Source organism: Pelobates fuscus, chromosome 2 (assembly GCF_036172605.1).
Source record: "Pelobates fuscus isolate aPelFus1 chromosome 2, aPelFus1.pri, whole genome shotgun sequence".
Classification (NCBI taxonomy): domain Eukaryota; kingdom Metazoa; phylum Chordata; class Amphibia; order Anura; family Pelobatidae; genus Pelobates; species Pelobates fuscus.
The window spans coordinates 198042328-198059360 of NC_086318.1; the positions used below are offsets into that span (position 1 = coordinate 198042328).

Consider the following 17033-nt stretch of genomic DNA (forward strand, 5'->3'; position numbering starts at 1 on the left):
TCTTGTTGGCCTTCACAGGTTTGAGCACTAAGACTTTTTGCCCCACCTGGAAGGCTCGCTGTCGGGCACCCTGATCGTACCACCTCTTCTGTTTCCCCTGGGCCGCCTGGAGATTCTCCCTTACCATCAGGGACAGTTTCTCCATGCGGTCCCGAAGTTCCAGAACATATGGTACTATGGGGGTCCCTTCTTGCTCGGTCTCCCCTTCCCAGTGTCCCCGGATGAGATCTAGGGGTCCGCGGACCCGTCTCCCATACAGTAACTCAAAAGGGGAGAACCCAGTAGATTCCCGGGGCACCTCCCGGTATGAAAACAGAAGGTGCGGCAAGAATCTCTCCCAGTCCCTGCAAGTGTCCGTAAAGGTCCTCAGCATCTGCTTGAGAGTACCGTTAAAACGCTCGCAGAGACCGTTAGTCTGTGGATGGTAAGGCGAGCTAAGCAAGGGTTTAATGCCACATACTTTCCACAGCTGCTGGGTGAGCACCGCAGTAAATTGGGTTCCCTGGTCGGAGAGGATCTCTTTAGGGAACCCAACCCGGGTAAAAATCCTCACCAGGGCATCAGCAACTGTCTCTGCCTCTATGTTCGACAGCGCTACTGCCTCTGGATAGCGAGTGGCATAGTCCACTACAGTAAGAATATACTTCTTGCCTGATGGACTAGCCCTGGCCAGTGGACCTACAATGTCAACAGCTATGCGGGAAAAGGGCTCCCCTATAATAGGCATCGCTGATAGTTTAGCCTTAGGGTGGTCCCCCCGTTTTCCTACCCGTTGACATGTGTCACAAGTACTGCAATATATCCGTACAGCCTGGTTGAAGTTGGGCCAAAAGAAATTCTGGGAGATCCTATAGGCTGTGCGACGTGACCCTAGATGTCCTGCTAAAGGGACATCGTGCCCTATCCGCAGAAGCTCCTGCCGGTATTTCGCGGGTACCACCAGCTGGTGGTTCTGCGGAGGGGCTATCTTTTTCTGGGAAGGTTTCGGGATTCTGTATAGCCTGTCCCCCACCCACTTATACCGCTCTCCGTCTATCCCTTCTTCTCCAGCGTCTGCTCTGTCCCTGTACTTTTGTAAGGTAGGATCTGCCTGGGTTTCCCTCCCAAACTCTTCTGGGGAATCCCAACGTAAGGGGGTCTGAGCTAAGGTGTCAGTCGGGGAAAAGGGTCTTACCTGGGCCTCCTCGGCAGGTGGGCTGGTTCCAGAGGCACGGGTCTGAGAGCGAGTAGTCACTGGGTTAACGTCCAAGGGACCCATTGGAGCATAGGCCGAAACCAAAGGGGCCAAATCATTACCAAGAAGCACATCAGCGGGCAAGTCTTTCATAACCCCAACATCCACGTGTCTAGCGCCCACTCCCCAGTCCAGGTGAACACGGGCAACAGGTAACCGGAATACGGCTCCCCCTGCTACCCTCACGGCTACTGTGTCTCCGGTGTGCTGGTGTTCTGAGACCAAGTTCTTTTGGAGCAGTGTCATGGTGGCTCCTATGTCTCTAAGTCCGTTTACCACTCGGCCATTTAGTTTCACAGTCTGCCGGTGTTGCTGGCGATTGTCCTGATGGGCGGCTTGCACCGGGTCGGCTTCGTGCAAGATACCCCAGAATTCCTCCTGTTCTACACAGTGAGCAGCAGGCTGTGGCGGTCGCTGATTCGGGTTGGCTGCTCTCCTCCAGGACTGAGCTTGGTTAGCTTGGTTCAGCGGACACTCCGGGCGCTTGTGTCCCAACTGTTTGCACAGAAAGCACCGGATGGGCTGGGAATAATCCCGGGCATTAAATTTGGATGGCTGTACATAATTATTGGACGGTGGTACTACTGGGCTGCGATGCACTGGGGGTTGGTAGGTTGTTGAAATCGGAGGGGCTGCTGGTCGGTATTCCACTCTGGTCGGAACTTTAACCACGGTACTGTCCAGTTTGCGAGCATCAGTATATTCGTCTGCCAACCGGGCCGCCTCGGGTAGGGTAGAGGGTTTTCTATCTCTGACCCACTCCCGAACCCCGGTAGGCAATTTCTCGAAACAGTGTTCCAGTAAGAATACCTGTAGTACCTCTTCCCCCGATACTGCTTGGCATCCTGCCATCCAGTGGGTTGCAGTACGGTGAACTCTGCAGGCCCATTCCACATACGAATCGCCACTTTGTTTGTTGGTTTCCCTGAAGCGCCGTCTGTAAACTTCTGGGGTCACCGCATACCTGGCTAGAAGCGCATCCTTCACTGCCCGGTAGCTGGTGATCTCCTCCTCTGGGATGGCCCGAAATGCATCACTAGCCCGGCCGGATAATTTCCCAGAGAGGATGGTGACCCATTGGTCTGTGGGTACCTGATGGAGGGCACACTGCCTCTCAAAATCGGCCAGAAACCCATCGATCTCTCCTTCATTTTCAATAAAGTTTTTGAATGCAGCAAATGGTACCTTTTTCCTTCCGGAATCGTTATTGGGTACCTCTGCTGCTGCAGCTCCCCTTCCTTGGAGCGCTTGGTGTGCTGCTACTGCAGCTTGCACACGTTCCACAATGTCTGCTGAGGGGTTGGGGCCAAAGTGTGCCAGCCTTATTTGCACTGCCCGGTTAAATTGTATCTCCTCGGGTGTTAAATCCAAACTGCTGGGCACATTAGCGTTCTCCGTTCCCTGTGTTGCATCCATTTCCCTTAGCAAAGCAATAATTTCCCGTTTCTTTAAATTGCTTGCTGATCGACCTCGGCGTTCTATTATGTCCTTAAGAGTAGCACGTCTTAACTGTTCATACTGCATTTATTTCCTTCTGTGTTGTGGGATTCATCCCACCGCTGCCACCAATTGTTAAGACACCTTTTGTCTTAATAAGTAAGTCACTGTTTAGTCTATCTTCCCCTCTCACCGTATCAAGTTCTTGTTCGTATTCTGTATAATCCACGAACCATAACCAGGAGAAGTAGTAATCCCTCGAGTAACGATATCCACCGAACGGCATAAGTTTCCAATAATAGTCCTTGAGCGTAAATAAGAATCCCCCCAATAACGAGACTGAAGCTCCGTGTTGAGGGTCAAAACAAGATCTGAGGACTGGAACATCCAGCCTGCTTTTTATTAGGAAAAGGCACACACAGGGCACTCCCAGGGGGAGGATGAAAATAACCAATTATACACAGGGTAACACCCCCACCTCTCCTCCCCTCAGATAATCACATAACACAATTAAACTGTACAATAATTCACCCCAGTTATGGATGTACCCCAAAACCAGGGGGTACACCCTTGAGTCCAGCACCGCTTGAAAGGTCTTGGTTAGGGGAACACTCTGTCCAAATCTTAGCCCATTCGGTTAAGGGGTTCGGGAGTTATGGACGATTGAAGTTTTGACCGACTGCACGGATCTTCTAGCCGAAAAGAGTTCCACAAGTTCTGGCCCTGCAGTCGGTCTCCGTTCGCCGGTTAAAATCACACGAAATCCTTATCATCCACAACTGTCTCCGAGTTCGCTGGATTCCCCATAGCTGATTACAAGTAACTACCGAATGGCTCGTCGTTCGGTTGTTCCAACACGAACTTCTGGGTGTATGGAGGTCTCAGCGGTGTTCGCCTGTTTGGGTATCCGTTTTTAGTTCCACGCGTTCACAGGCAAACACCGCTGTTCGTACACAAGATGGCCGCGAACACGTGCAACAGTCCCAAAATGGCGGCCACCCATATTTTAGACAGGGAGTTCGTGCGAAACGAGGCGAACAGCTGGAAAACAGGCTGGAACGGTAAAACATACTTTATAACATCCCAAATCAGTCCTTTAGGCGGATGGCCTAAAATAGTCGAATCCACAAAAGTACTAGGCAGACGGATGGTTCCGTCACATATATATATATATATACACAGTTTGATAGAAGTTTTGCACTCCAGGTTTCCTTCATATATTGGCCCGGTGCTCAGCTGCACGAATTTACACTCTCCAAAAGAAAGCCAGCACTCAAGGACTTCAACGTAAAATATGTAGGCTTTAATCCAAGCAGTAAGTCAACGTTTCAGTTCACTACAGTGAACTTTCCTCAGGGCATTAACTGCGAATATTAAAGCACTGACTTAAATAAGGAAAACTAACTTACCCAACCTCCATCACCTGTGTGCTGGTGTAGACTGCTCCCCTATGCGCATGCGTGCGTTTAGGCTCCTCCCCCCGTGATTTCACAACATGTGTGCGATCAGGCTCCACCCCCGTGATGTCACAAAATATAAACAAAGCAAAAAAAAAATAAGTATAGTGGGGAAAAATTGTGATTGAAAACCCTTTCCACCTGAACTCTGTGGATAGTTAATACAATGTTAAACAAAAATATGAACATCAGTCAAGCCATAAGACTTGCTTTTCCCACAGGAATCACAAATTTGCAGTGATTTTACTACTGCAAAGGGTGGGCATATGCAAATTAGTTCAACAAAGAATCTAATTTTTGCATTATTACATTTTAAACATGGATTCCTTTGAGTCTGTGTTTGTTGTATACAACAGCTTTGAAACACAACTTTGGAAAAGTTGCAAAGCCAGTGAACCACTCATGGACAGCTGTTTCATTGTTAATGCAAATCATCAGCATGAGGTTGGTTACTGGCTGGCTAGTGAGGCTTGGCTGTACTCGCAAAATAAAAACCAAAAAAGGTATGGTGGGGAAAAATTGTGATTGAAAACCCCTTCCACCTGAAGTCTGTGGATAGTTAATACAATGTTAAACAAAAATCTGCACACCAGTCAAGCCATAAGACTTGCTTCAGGTGTGTGGCGGAACCAACCTCGCCACTGTGAACTGGAGAAGCCTGGTTGCTAGCCTCCTGCCCTGCGACTATGGCCCTGGGGTGTATTAACCCTGTAAGAAGTGTATTTGGGCACAATGGATTTTTGTATGCTGTTCCTGGCCCTTTAAATACTTGGGAGCAGTGTTACAACTTTTAAACTGGCACTTCGAATGCAGTCGAAGTCGTCGAAGTGCCGAAGTCGTCGAATTGACGAAGTCGTCGAAGTGGCCGCCATTCGACAAACGAACACGTGGTGGCGGCCATTTTAACTTAGTCGAACGTGGTCAGCGGTGTGTGCAGCCAAATCTATGGAACTGTTTGCGGCTACCCAAATGCACAAACACCGCTGACCCGGACCTTCTTCGACACCGCGGCTGGAGACTAAGTCCTGTTCGAAGATTCGAACGCCCGTTTGAATGGGACTTATAAAATAAGTAGGACTTATTTATAAGGACTTATAAAATAGACCGACCGCACAGCCCAAATCCCTGGAACTGTTTTGGGCATGAAAATGTGCCTGCGGTCGGTCAAAAGTGACTTATACCTATCTCCCGAACGGCTGGACGTATTCGTATGATTTTTGGGTATGTTTGTATTTGGAATGTGCTGATTAATAATATGTAACTGTTATTAATATTGGATGTATGGTTTTAGAGTTATGAAAGTTGGGTAAAAAGTATGTTTAAATTGTACGGATAATTGGGTTACCTCTCAGGCTAAGGGGAGGGAATCTGTGGGATGTAACCATTGTGTGATTGGGTAATGTATAATTGTATGTGGGCGTCTCCCTTGCATGGGAGAATTGCATAAAAGCAGAGTGTGTGTAATTAAACCTGAGTTCTACTTTACCCTCAATTTGGAGTGCCGTCTCTTATTGGGGGAATCTGCTACAAGGGATTGCTATGCTTGTCATATTCCCTTGCTAAATCACTGCTAAGCTCTTGTTCTGCTTGTTCCTGGTCTACTCTCTGGAGGAGTCTACGGTGGTTATGGTGTCTGCTGCAGTGCTTGGAGTCCTCAGGAAGCACTAGGAGCATCCTTCAACGGAGGTACCCAGTCGGGGTGCCAGGCGATCCATTACAAGGTGGAAGGGGTGTTCAATCACAATTCATACCTATTTTGTTTTTTGCTTCGCAAGTACAGCAAGCCTCACTAGCTAGCCAGTAACTAACCTCATGCTGATGATTTGCATTAAAGGAGCAATATAGTGCTAGGAAAACAAACTGATTTTCCTGGCACTATAGGGTTATTAGGTCCCCCCCCTCCCCTGTGGCCCCCCTCCCGCTGTGCTGAAGGGGTTAAAACCTTTTCAGCCACTTACCTTAATCCAGGACTCCCTTTTCAGCCACTTACCTTAATCCAGGTTTACCTTAATCCAGGGCTACCCCTGCTGGCTGTCAGGGAGACAGCCACTAGAGGCTGGATTAACCCTCAATTAAAACATAGTGTTTTCAGCTGCAGGGTTAAAACCAGGGGGACCTGGCACTAAGACTACTTCATTGAGATGAAGTGGTCTGGGTGCCTATGGTGGTCCTTTAACAATGAAACAGCTGTCCATGAGTGGTTCACTGGCTTTGCATCTTTTCCTAAGTTGTGTTTCAAAGCTGTTGTATACAGCAAACACAGACTCAAAGGAATCCATGGTTAAAATGGAATGAGGCAAAAATGTGATTCTTTGTTGAACTAATTTGCATGTGCCCACCAAGAATCCTTTGCGGTATTAACATCACTGCAAATGTGTGATTCCTGTGGGAAAAGCAAGTCTTATGGCTTGACTGGTGTGCAGATTTTTGTTTAACATTCAATTATATATATACAGTGGGACCTCGGTTTACGAATTTAATGCGTTCTCCGGGACTTTCTTATTGTGAAAAATTTGTAAGCCGAAACGCGGTTTCCCATAGGAATGCATTGAAAACCAGTTAATCCGTTCTGGAGGTCAGAAAAACATCAAAATGAGCTGGCATGGAAACCAACCCACAATGCACACAATAAAAGGCATGCAAACGACAATGCTCAGCTCCCTACCTTTCCACAGCTTGAGAAATGCACCAAAAAGTCCCAAAACAACTGCAAACAATTTCCAGAATGGCTCCAAAACTCGATGCAAAATCCGCTCCAACACCTCCACACTCGACGCCACGTGTTACCAACAGGCTCTAGCATGCAGGGGCGGTGCTATAAACCTCCCAGGTGAAATGCATCCTGGGGAAACTTGCTTTGTATTGAAAATTTTGTAAACCGAGGCATTATTTTCAATGGATTTTCATTTGTAAACCGAAAATTATGTTAACCGAGGCGTTTGTAAACCGAGGTCCCACTGTATATATATGTTATGCATGGGTTCACTTAAACAGAAAAGGGAAAATTGTGGTAAAATAAATACATGGGAAAAGTACTAAAAAGACCTTAGTCACAAACGCGTAGCATCACAAAAAAGCCTTGCTCCTTAATGAGTTAACCTGTTGTTTTAGAGTTCGTTAGGACTGTGGGTGGACTTAGGGTGGCACGAAGAGGAGTCATACTGTCATTGATCGCTGATCGACAGAGTGATATGCTGCACATAGAGGCTCCAAGTACTATGACCACTTCAAATTCCTGAAGCGTTCATGGTTCTTGGAGTAACCTTTTAAAATGTGATACATGAAGAGCTTTTCTATATGTAGGTAGTGCTTTTAGGACATTATTTACAATCTTAGAAGAGACAAACCACTCAACAAATTATTTTTGTTAATTTTGAGTCAACAGTGATCTTCACATCAATCCTTTTAATGACATGACAATAGTATTTTTACTGTAACCCCATGCTAATAAGGACATTTGTGGGCATTTTCACAGGAAGAGGAACTGGTACTGAGACAGGAGCAGGAATTGGAGAATCTTCTGTACCAAACAGAATTGTGTGCTGCAAAGTGTGGAATAGGAGACATCAGTGAAGTAAAGACAACTACTGATCAGGTTGGATAGTGTCTCCTGCTCACATTTTATTTGCTAAACTAATTTACAACATAAAAAAACTTTTTCAAAGAGGTGTAATCATGTATGATGATTATAAGATCAATCCAATATCGAAATATCTTACCAGGAGGAACACATTGAGATTTCATGCTTTTAAGTATGCCCTGGCGATAGTAGGAGATGATAAATCTGAAAATGGGATGATAAAATATATAAAATAGCGTTGCACAATCCAACCCAAAAAGGCAAATCATGGTCTCAAAAATGTATGTAAGCAAACACAAATATCTGTTAATTAAGTCATCCAAGCACAGGGGTGGACGAAGCATTCAGTAATGTGGAATAGGCACTAGATCATTCAATGGCAAGTGCCTTGCCACAATTATGCAAACAGAGTCAACTGGGGAGATAACAGAATTCCACAACAACCAAAGCACAATTCTGAGTAAAGGAATAGCTAGTTCAGACAGGCATTTCATCTCTTCACGATGTTCAACTCTCCCCACCTTTACATTCAGTCGACGACCCATCTGCAGGACATTGTCCTTACAGTTTTTAACTAGCATAGTCAACTTCAACATCTAAATATCATCTATCCCTACCCTTTGGTGGAAAACAACATGCTTCTGCAGTTTCAGACATGTACTTAACTCTTGAAAGGTCAGTAAATCCATTCACACATACATAAAAATCACTTAAAATCATATATATTAGATGAGGTTCCAATTCATCTTAAAGGGACACTGACCACTTCAGCTCATTGAAGTGGTCTGGGTACAATGTCCCTTTTGCACTTAGTGCTGCAATGTTAAACATCGCAGTTCCAGAGAAACTGCAATGTTTACATTGTAGCACTAAGTCTGTCCACAGTGCCTGCCCACCAGACAGCCACTAGAGGGCTTCCTGAATCGTAACAGACCTTTGGTCCAGTATCTGATGCTGGGCATCCTCACGTTCTGCATGAGGACATCCAGCGTCAGCATTTGCTGCACATGCTTATTAGCACCTACTCGTTGCAGTCTGGTGGAGGGAGCTGAGCCAAACCCAGCACTGAGTAAATAAAGGGTTTTAAAACCCTTTGTTCACCAATTGGGGGTGGGGGGGGGGGGGGGGAGGGGAGCTTGAGGAAGGGGAGTGGGGCAGGAGGAGCGATAGTGCCAGGAATACAGATTTGTATTCCTGGCACTATAGTTTTTTTTTAATGTTCTCAATTCAACATGGTACACAATCTTTATATATCAGTTATATATCAGTATAATGCTAGCAATAATAATTAAAATGTAATTACTAACAAATATATGTATAAATAAAGTATTTGTTTTTTTTTTAATTTATTTTATTTGTATTCATTTATTTAATTTCCCATACAGGAGAGGCCTAACAAGTTACTGCAGAATATATTTGAAGAAAAAAGTATTCCTTCTAGTTTGAAAGTGGAGATGTGTAATGAAAGCTGTGAATCGCCTCGATCAGTTAATAGCAGTGATAGCTTTCCAGATTGTTCTATAATGAAACCACTAACCAGGTTTCATGACTTGTTAAATGAGCTAAAAGATGTTCATGCAATTGAAGAACGTATATTTGAAGAAACTACTAAGATTCAGGAATTACGGGATCAGGAGCACAAACAAGCTGTTAAGTAACAGGATTCTGCTTTCAAACGATGTAAAGAGAAAATACTATTTCTAACCATGCTCCAAAGAGAACGCAACCAAGTTGAGGAGTTGGAACAGAGTTTAGCTAAAGAAGAGGCTAGAAAACATAATACCATAAAGAAGAAGTCAAAACTATCCAGAATAAAACAAATACTGTCATGAATATGCCAAGTAATATTTTAAAATTGTCTAACAATGGCAGCTCCTCTTTTACAGTACAGAGACACTCACACAATTCAGACAGCTGTACATAATACAATAAAACTAGCTGGGCACAACATAAAGATATCTATAAAATACATATAGCTGAGTACAATACAGAGATGACCATTCCACAAACAGAGCTGAGAAAAAATAGAGCTATAATACACAGAGCTGGGCACAACACAAAGATAACTCACAACACACATGGATGGGTAGACTACATAGATACCCATACATCTGGTAGCGCTGAGTAAAACGCAGAGAAATAACACACAGAGCTGTACACAATAAAGAGATACTCATAACTATCCCACACAGACAGAATCACTGATGGAATACACAGCGCTGCAATGCAGAGATTCCCACACAGTACATGTCTCTATAAAATGCTTTAGCGCTCTCTCTACCTTCCCAGTCCTCTCTTAGCTCCTCCTCTCATGATTTCATCTTTAGTAGTGTTCCTGCTATGATACCTTTTGCTTTCTATTAAATATTTCTGCTGTTCTGAAACACGTCAGTTATTCAATTATTTCTCAGCACACAATGTGCACATGGTTAAAGTATGAAGATACTGGCAGACTCTAAACATGTCAGCTACTCCTGACTAACAATTAGCCAACTTGCCGTCCCCTTGTATACATACATCCATGTTTGGACTTGTAGAAGTTTTCCCTTATCTGCATATTTACTATGTTACTTTTACGGACCATTTTGTTTCCATTGATTACATTTCTATAATAATTTCGTTATTTGCCGTCCCCTTGCACACATATATCTATGTTAGTACTCTTATATGCATTTGTTTTATCTATATATGCATCATGTTACTATTTATTAGAAATTATCATGCTACTATTTACCACTTATGTACAAGTTATGCTTACATGATTACTAGTTTTATTCTGTATAGATATATACCTTTTTTTAAGGAGACTTAGTATCAATCATTCAGCAATTATCCCCTTTTTTATGGGATTAAACATTTCCTTTTGTTATGTTTTGAGTATCATGCATTCTGTGATGCATTCATTTTTGTACATTATGTACTTCTAGAAAGGAGACTAAATGTGAACAATTCAACTATTTTTCCCTTTCTTTTTGCGTCCTTGAACTATATACACGAGCAGTCTTTTTAGTTAATAATACGCTTTCCTTTTTCTTTTTTCCACTTGGTACATTATAACATCATTTACTGGACACGATGAGTCTCTGAATGGATAGAAACAGAGAAAGGATAGGGGGCACTCCCGAGACCTGAATTTTGCATGAAAGGTGCTGCCGCTGTGACCAAAATTTCATGAATGAGAAAATTCATTCATTCATTCAATTTCTGAATGGATAGAGACAGATTTTATAAAGATTATTATCCATTTTTTTACGGACTTCCCCACTAAAGACTTCAGTGACATCATACTCATAGGAAGGAGGCTTGACCCGCACACGATGTCAGAGGTTAGAGGCTTGCACCTCATACGTCTTACCTGGTAGTGGTAATTACGTAGAGGCATCAAGCACACCTAATCCTCGTCCGTTCATCAAAGAAGGTATTTAAACACAGACCGGCAAACCAGGATCATACATTTGTTCTTCAACCCAGCTGAGGAAACTACACGCTGTAGTGAAACGCGTTCTGGGATTTCATTGTGGACATTGCTCCGTTTTTATTGTTTTACTATATTTAAAGTGTATCAAATAAACGTTTTTTTATTTTTTATCCTGGTGACCGGTGACTTCTTGCATCTTAGGGAGTGTAGTCCCTTACTACACACTACAAGACTGCAGAGCCATAGGGGCTCTAGGTTTGTAAGTATAATTCTTACATACCTTTCCATTACATCTGGATACATACTGTGCTACCCTATTGCGGTCTCCTTTTGTTCCCACTCTCCTAGGACCACATACAGAATTCCAATATAGGGTTGAGTCGCCTAAACGGACCCGAAGCCATCCACACCAGAGCTAGGTTTATAGCTCTATGTTTGTGAGTGTTCCTATGACTACTTTAAAATTGTTTTTATTTCAGTAAGGTTTTACACTATGTGGATATTTTTTACATTGTTACAGAGCCTGATCCCATTCGATCCATTACATTCATAAGTCTGTATTTGGGTGTAGACTACCATCCACCTTTTAGGTAACTACCACTTTCAAGTTATACTCATAGAAGCGCTACACTATCTATTTTTTCGTTTACTGACCACACAGTATACACAGATTTAAAGCAGCAAGATGCTGAACAGAACAGAAACCAATTACTAGGTTCAGGGATGTATTTATCGCAAGGCAAACAAAGCATTTGCCTTGGGCGGCACTTTGCAGGGGGTGGCAAAAAAAGCCAACTCCAATGCAGATCCCTTGTTTGCCTCGTGTCATGGGGGGGCTTAAGAGCTGGCATGGGTGACACTGACTTTCACAGTGGGGACCTGTTACACCCTTGGGCTTCCTCGTTCCCCACATAACAGACTCGCACTGTATATAAGATCAGCATCCAGAGTGGAGGTCAGGTCTGAACCGACCCACCCTCTACCAAACAAACTCACCCGATCTTGAGTCAGAGTTGACCAGATACTGTATATAGGTTTCTTCTTTTCTTATTGAACGTTCTTTTACCCCCCAAACTCCTACCTAGCCATCCCTCACATCCCCACTCCCCATCCCATTTTTTTTACATTTTCTATTAATATTTCTTTCCTTTCCTCTTCCACTTTCTCTGAACCCTAATCCCCCTCAAAATGTCGAACTTTCGATCGGCTCCGCTCACGCTATGGTCCAACAATATAAGGGGCTTAAATGTCCCTGAAAAATGAACCCAACTCCTGCGGACGCTGTGGTTGCAGCGGACGTCAATATTGTTCTTCCAGGAAACACATTTCAGGGGTGGAACCGTCCCAGCCATCAAAGACCACTCTCTGGGGTTCTACGCAAACCTCAACGATCACAAACGTGCTGGTGTGGAAATTCTGTTTGCCACAACGGTACCATTCAGAAGCACAGACACACTCGCAAACCCCATGGGCAGATATCTCTTTATCAAGGGGACCATAGCATATCACACATACACTTTTGCTACCCTGTATAGCCCTAGTAGGAAACAACACATATTTCTGAATAAGACACTGGCCAAACTAGGGAACTTTAGAGAGGACCTCCTGTTGGTAACGGGTGATTTTAACGTACCAATGGATGCGCGTATAGACACATCAAAGGGATCCAGCACTCTTCCATCCTACGGCGCTAGGGTGGTGCGGGTGGCCATGCAGAAACTGGGCACAGTGGACTTCTGGAGGGTGATGCACCCAGACGCTTGGGATTATACTTTTTATTCAATGGTGCACAAACATTACAGCCGCATAGATTATATCATGACTGCCCAGGAATACCTGTCATTGCTCCAATCCTTATAGTAAGAACAAAGTAGTCCAGGCACTCATGGTCTTCATAAAGCAGCAGATTTATTGGCAAAACATGATGAATACAGCAACGTTTCGATCCCCCATGGGATCTTTGTCAAGGTCCACAGGTGATGGTCAAGGTCCACAGGAGATGAGAGTGTGGATCCCTTCGTTGTATGCAATCATTGCTCCAATCCTTTGACATAGAGATTTTACACAACTCAGACCACCATCCTGTAACGGCGCGAATACAATTCCCGTTCTTCAAACCTAGGGAGCGCCAGAGGAAAACCTGCTGCTGGAGCTGCCAGACATTGAACAGACCAGGCAGGAACTGACTAGACCACCTCTGGTCGTATGGGAAGCACATAAATGCGTCATACGGGGACATTATACATCGATATGCACACAATGTAAAAAAGAGAGAACACATAACAAACCTGGTAGCCCAAATATCAGAGTTAGAGGCCAGACACAAACAGACGTTAAAAGAGGACACCTACTTAACACTCACAGACGTGAGATGGAAGCTTAGGGATCTGCTCTCCCAGAACTTGCTCTGCACCCTCTGAAAGTCTTCCAAGTTCTTTAATGAGCACTCCAATAAATGTGAAGTGCTTTTGGCAAGGATGCTGCAGCAAAAGAGAAAACAGTCCCATATACACAAGATCAGACACGGGGGACAAACCGAGACGAGACAACCGGAGTAGGCATTCCAAGCCTACTGGATCAAACTATACAACCTAACACATACACGACAGGGGGAGGCCCTCACGCAACACCACTGCCGAATCGCAGAATTCCTGGAGCAAAATGTTACACGTAAGCTGTCACAGGAAGCCTCTGAAGAACTCGAGCAACCCCTGACTATTGAAGAGTTTCATACAGTCCTTAAACTCTCGTTTCCCACCGTGCTCTGATGGACTCCCACTGTCGTACATCCACACCTTTAAGGAAATTTTGCTCCGAAAACTTCTACTAGGGCTGAACTCTATACGAGCAGATGGCCGATTTCCTACAGACTCACTGGCGGCAACTGTAACATTTATTCCCAAAGAAAACAAAGATCCAGCCAGCTGCTCGAGCTACCGCCCAATCTCTCTTCTGAATGCAAATCTACAGCTATTCACTAAGGTTATGGCATTATGCATGTCCAGGATCGTCCCAGACTTGGTCCACAGTGACCAGGTCTGGTTCATCCCAGGAAGGGAGGCCCGGCAATGTGATCCAGTTGGGCGGTCCATGGGGAGGGAGGTACTTATCCTATCCATGGACACGGAAAATGCCTTCGACCGGGTGGACTTGGATTATCTTGCAACAGCACTGCAGCACATGGAATTTGACCACCACCTTTGCAAATGGTTGTTCTCTTTATACACGACACCGACGGCCGGGTTCGAGTTAACAGAGCACTCACTACCCCGTTCCCCATTCGAAAAGGCACTCAACAGAGTTGCCCCTTTTCCTCCCTCCTGTTTGCCCTCTCTCTAGAACCATTTCTGGAGGCAGTCAGACGGGAATGAGGGATGACTGGATTTCACCTGGGCAACAAGGAACACCAGGTCGTGGCTTACGTGGATGACATGCTCTTTTTCCTTGAGAATGCGGCGGTTCGCCAACCTGAATTGGTCAGTTTGCCAATCTCAAACTAAATTTGCCCATATTATTACTCCAAGACCTAACTATACACCTACACTCACAATTTCACTTCACCTGGAGATATTAAAATTTGGTACTTGGGTACTTGGCTACCTCTCCCACATATACCAGCTGAACTCCCTCCCGATTCTTTCCCTGTTACAAACTGACATGCAACGATGGACGGGACAATATATTTTGTGGTTTGGCCACATGAACGCGGTGAAGATGAACGGACTACCATGACTGCTGTATCTAATTCAAGTGCTACCGGTGGTAATCCTGAAAGCTTATTTTTAATTAATATCCACCGCAATTTGAAGGTTTGTATGGAACGGCCGAGCGACGCAGATAAGAAAATCCCAACTCATACTCCCAAAACACTCTGGTAGGGTGGGTCTCCCGTCCATTGTCACATACTACCAGGCCACACACCTACAAAGGATAATTGACAGGCATGCACAGAACCCAAAAAAACTTTGGGTGACCATGAAAACGCAACAGATGAGAAGTAGCATTCCGGCAAGGCTGTGGCTGGGGGATTGTCCCTGGGGAAACTACGCACAGGTAACCCAATGATGGATGGGACACTGCAGGTATGGTGCTCCATCAGATATATGCAGCAATTGACCACCACACTTAACTCACTCACACCTTTAACATATAACCCAGACCTGGCAGACGACCTCAAACCCACAGACTTGGCAGGGTTTCAGGGCACTGACTGGAACTATATCCACCAGTGGTGCACTGGGGCCTGACTCAAGTCACTGCTGGAACTGATCCCGGACAGACAGCCAACCATCATGGAGAGATTCCGAAACCCCCAAATACACAACTATTATGTCTCCACCAAAGGCAGACAGCAATTCCACAGAACACATAGACAATTTGAGAACTAGTGAACAGCTAGAGAACACCTACACAGGGTAATCTTAGTCCTATATGCCATGCTGCTCGCAAGGGGTTACAACAGGCCATTGCGGTTCACTGCCAGATGGGAACAGGAAGCTGGCGAGAAGGTAACTGAGGCTGAGTGGAGCAAGGTATTCACACAAATGCTCAACCAGCTCTAAGTCCCAAGAACTCTGTTACAAAATTCTGACCTTCTGGTATAGGACCCTAGATGTCCTGCAAGAAAATCAGAGTGATAACAGGGGCGAGGAGATACGTGGCATGTAGAACGTGACAGCAGTCGGCTACCTTCCCCCCCCCCCTTCTTTTTTTTTCTCTTTTTTCTTCTTCTCCTCTCCTTCTCTCCCACCCCCACCAACCCCTTCCAGGAAACAGTTGTCCCCCAACCTAATGCCCATATCGTAGTTTGTGCTGATCAATATCCTTGTAACACAATATGGCCCGACGCATCTTTCAGTTACACACAAACCCAGGCTCCAGCCTAGCAATCTATGATTGAATCTCAACAATATTTTAACGGTTGAGGAACATGGGCAACCGGACCACAACTGAAAGACATGAGCTTGGTACAAGGGATTCTCAAAACAAATGAGAACACAACAGCTTCATGAAGTTTAACCTTGCTATGCTTAAAATGATTGTTTACCACTGTTAATTGATCTATCTGCTGACACGATTACGTGTACTACAAAACCTATAATCTTTGTTTGTCGAAAATTGAGAAAATAAAGATTGTCAAATAAAGAAAAAAAAAACTTCCTATAGTATCAAACTCACAATTTATGGAGCCTTAATATATTGGTCCAATTTGTCAGCGTCGGTTTAAATATTACACTCAAAGTGAATGTTCCTTCAACAGACCCTCTAAAGTAAGGGGAGAAGACACCACCCATTCGAACAAAGTAATGTAATTTCTTACATTGAGGTAAATACATTGCTGCAATCTCAACCCCATAGGTATATGTGCACAACGCTTTTCAACGTTTCTGTTTTCCACAGATACATAAACTAATGGGAAACAGAGTCTGTTTTTATAGCCAATTTTGGAACCCTCCTTCGAGTGATTTCACATGCGCCATGTTCGTCATGCTACTTCCAGCACTGCTCTTACATCATTGACCTTTTCAGCCACCATATTAGTCCTCCCTTCAGCACGCATTGTCACATTCGGTTTCGCCAAAAACATTACAGCATCCATTTTAGAAAGTCCTATGTCCATATATAGTATTGGCAAGCCCATATAGTATACAGTATTAGCAAGCCCAGTCATTTAAAAGATAAAATTGGAGGGTGCTCTTAAATAACAAAATAAGTATATTAATGTATTCTTCTCCTTAGACAATGTGCAATCCCAATTGTGCAGAGTGTTCCATCGAAAAGATTTTTGACAGTGATGAGAGGGGCTAAGGTCCTATTAAGCACTGCAGAGCTTCAGGGCTCACAATTTCTCAGGTAGAGGAAGATCAGATCCAGAACATAAACAACTTGTCCCATTTTCCCCTCAAC

General features: G+C 44.4%; 1 protein-coding gene across 1 annotated transcript in view; it reads left to right on the forward strand.

Annotated features, from left to right (window-relative positions):
* Positions 1-9576, forward strand: part of LOC134586258 (uncharacterized) — a 141696-nt gene extending 132120 nt beyond the window's left edge. The window contains exons 6-7 of the mRNA XM_063441750.1: positions 7604-7723; positions 9094-9576. Coding sequence (XP_063297820.1) covers positions 7604-7723; positions 9094-9366 — 393 coding nt within the window. The 3' untranslated portion in view covers positions 9367-9576. The remainder of the gene's footprint in view (positions 1-7603; positions 7724-9093) is intronic.
* The last annotated feature ends 7457 nt before the right edge of the window (positions 9577-17033 follow it).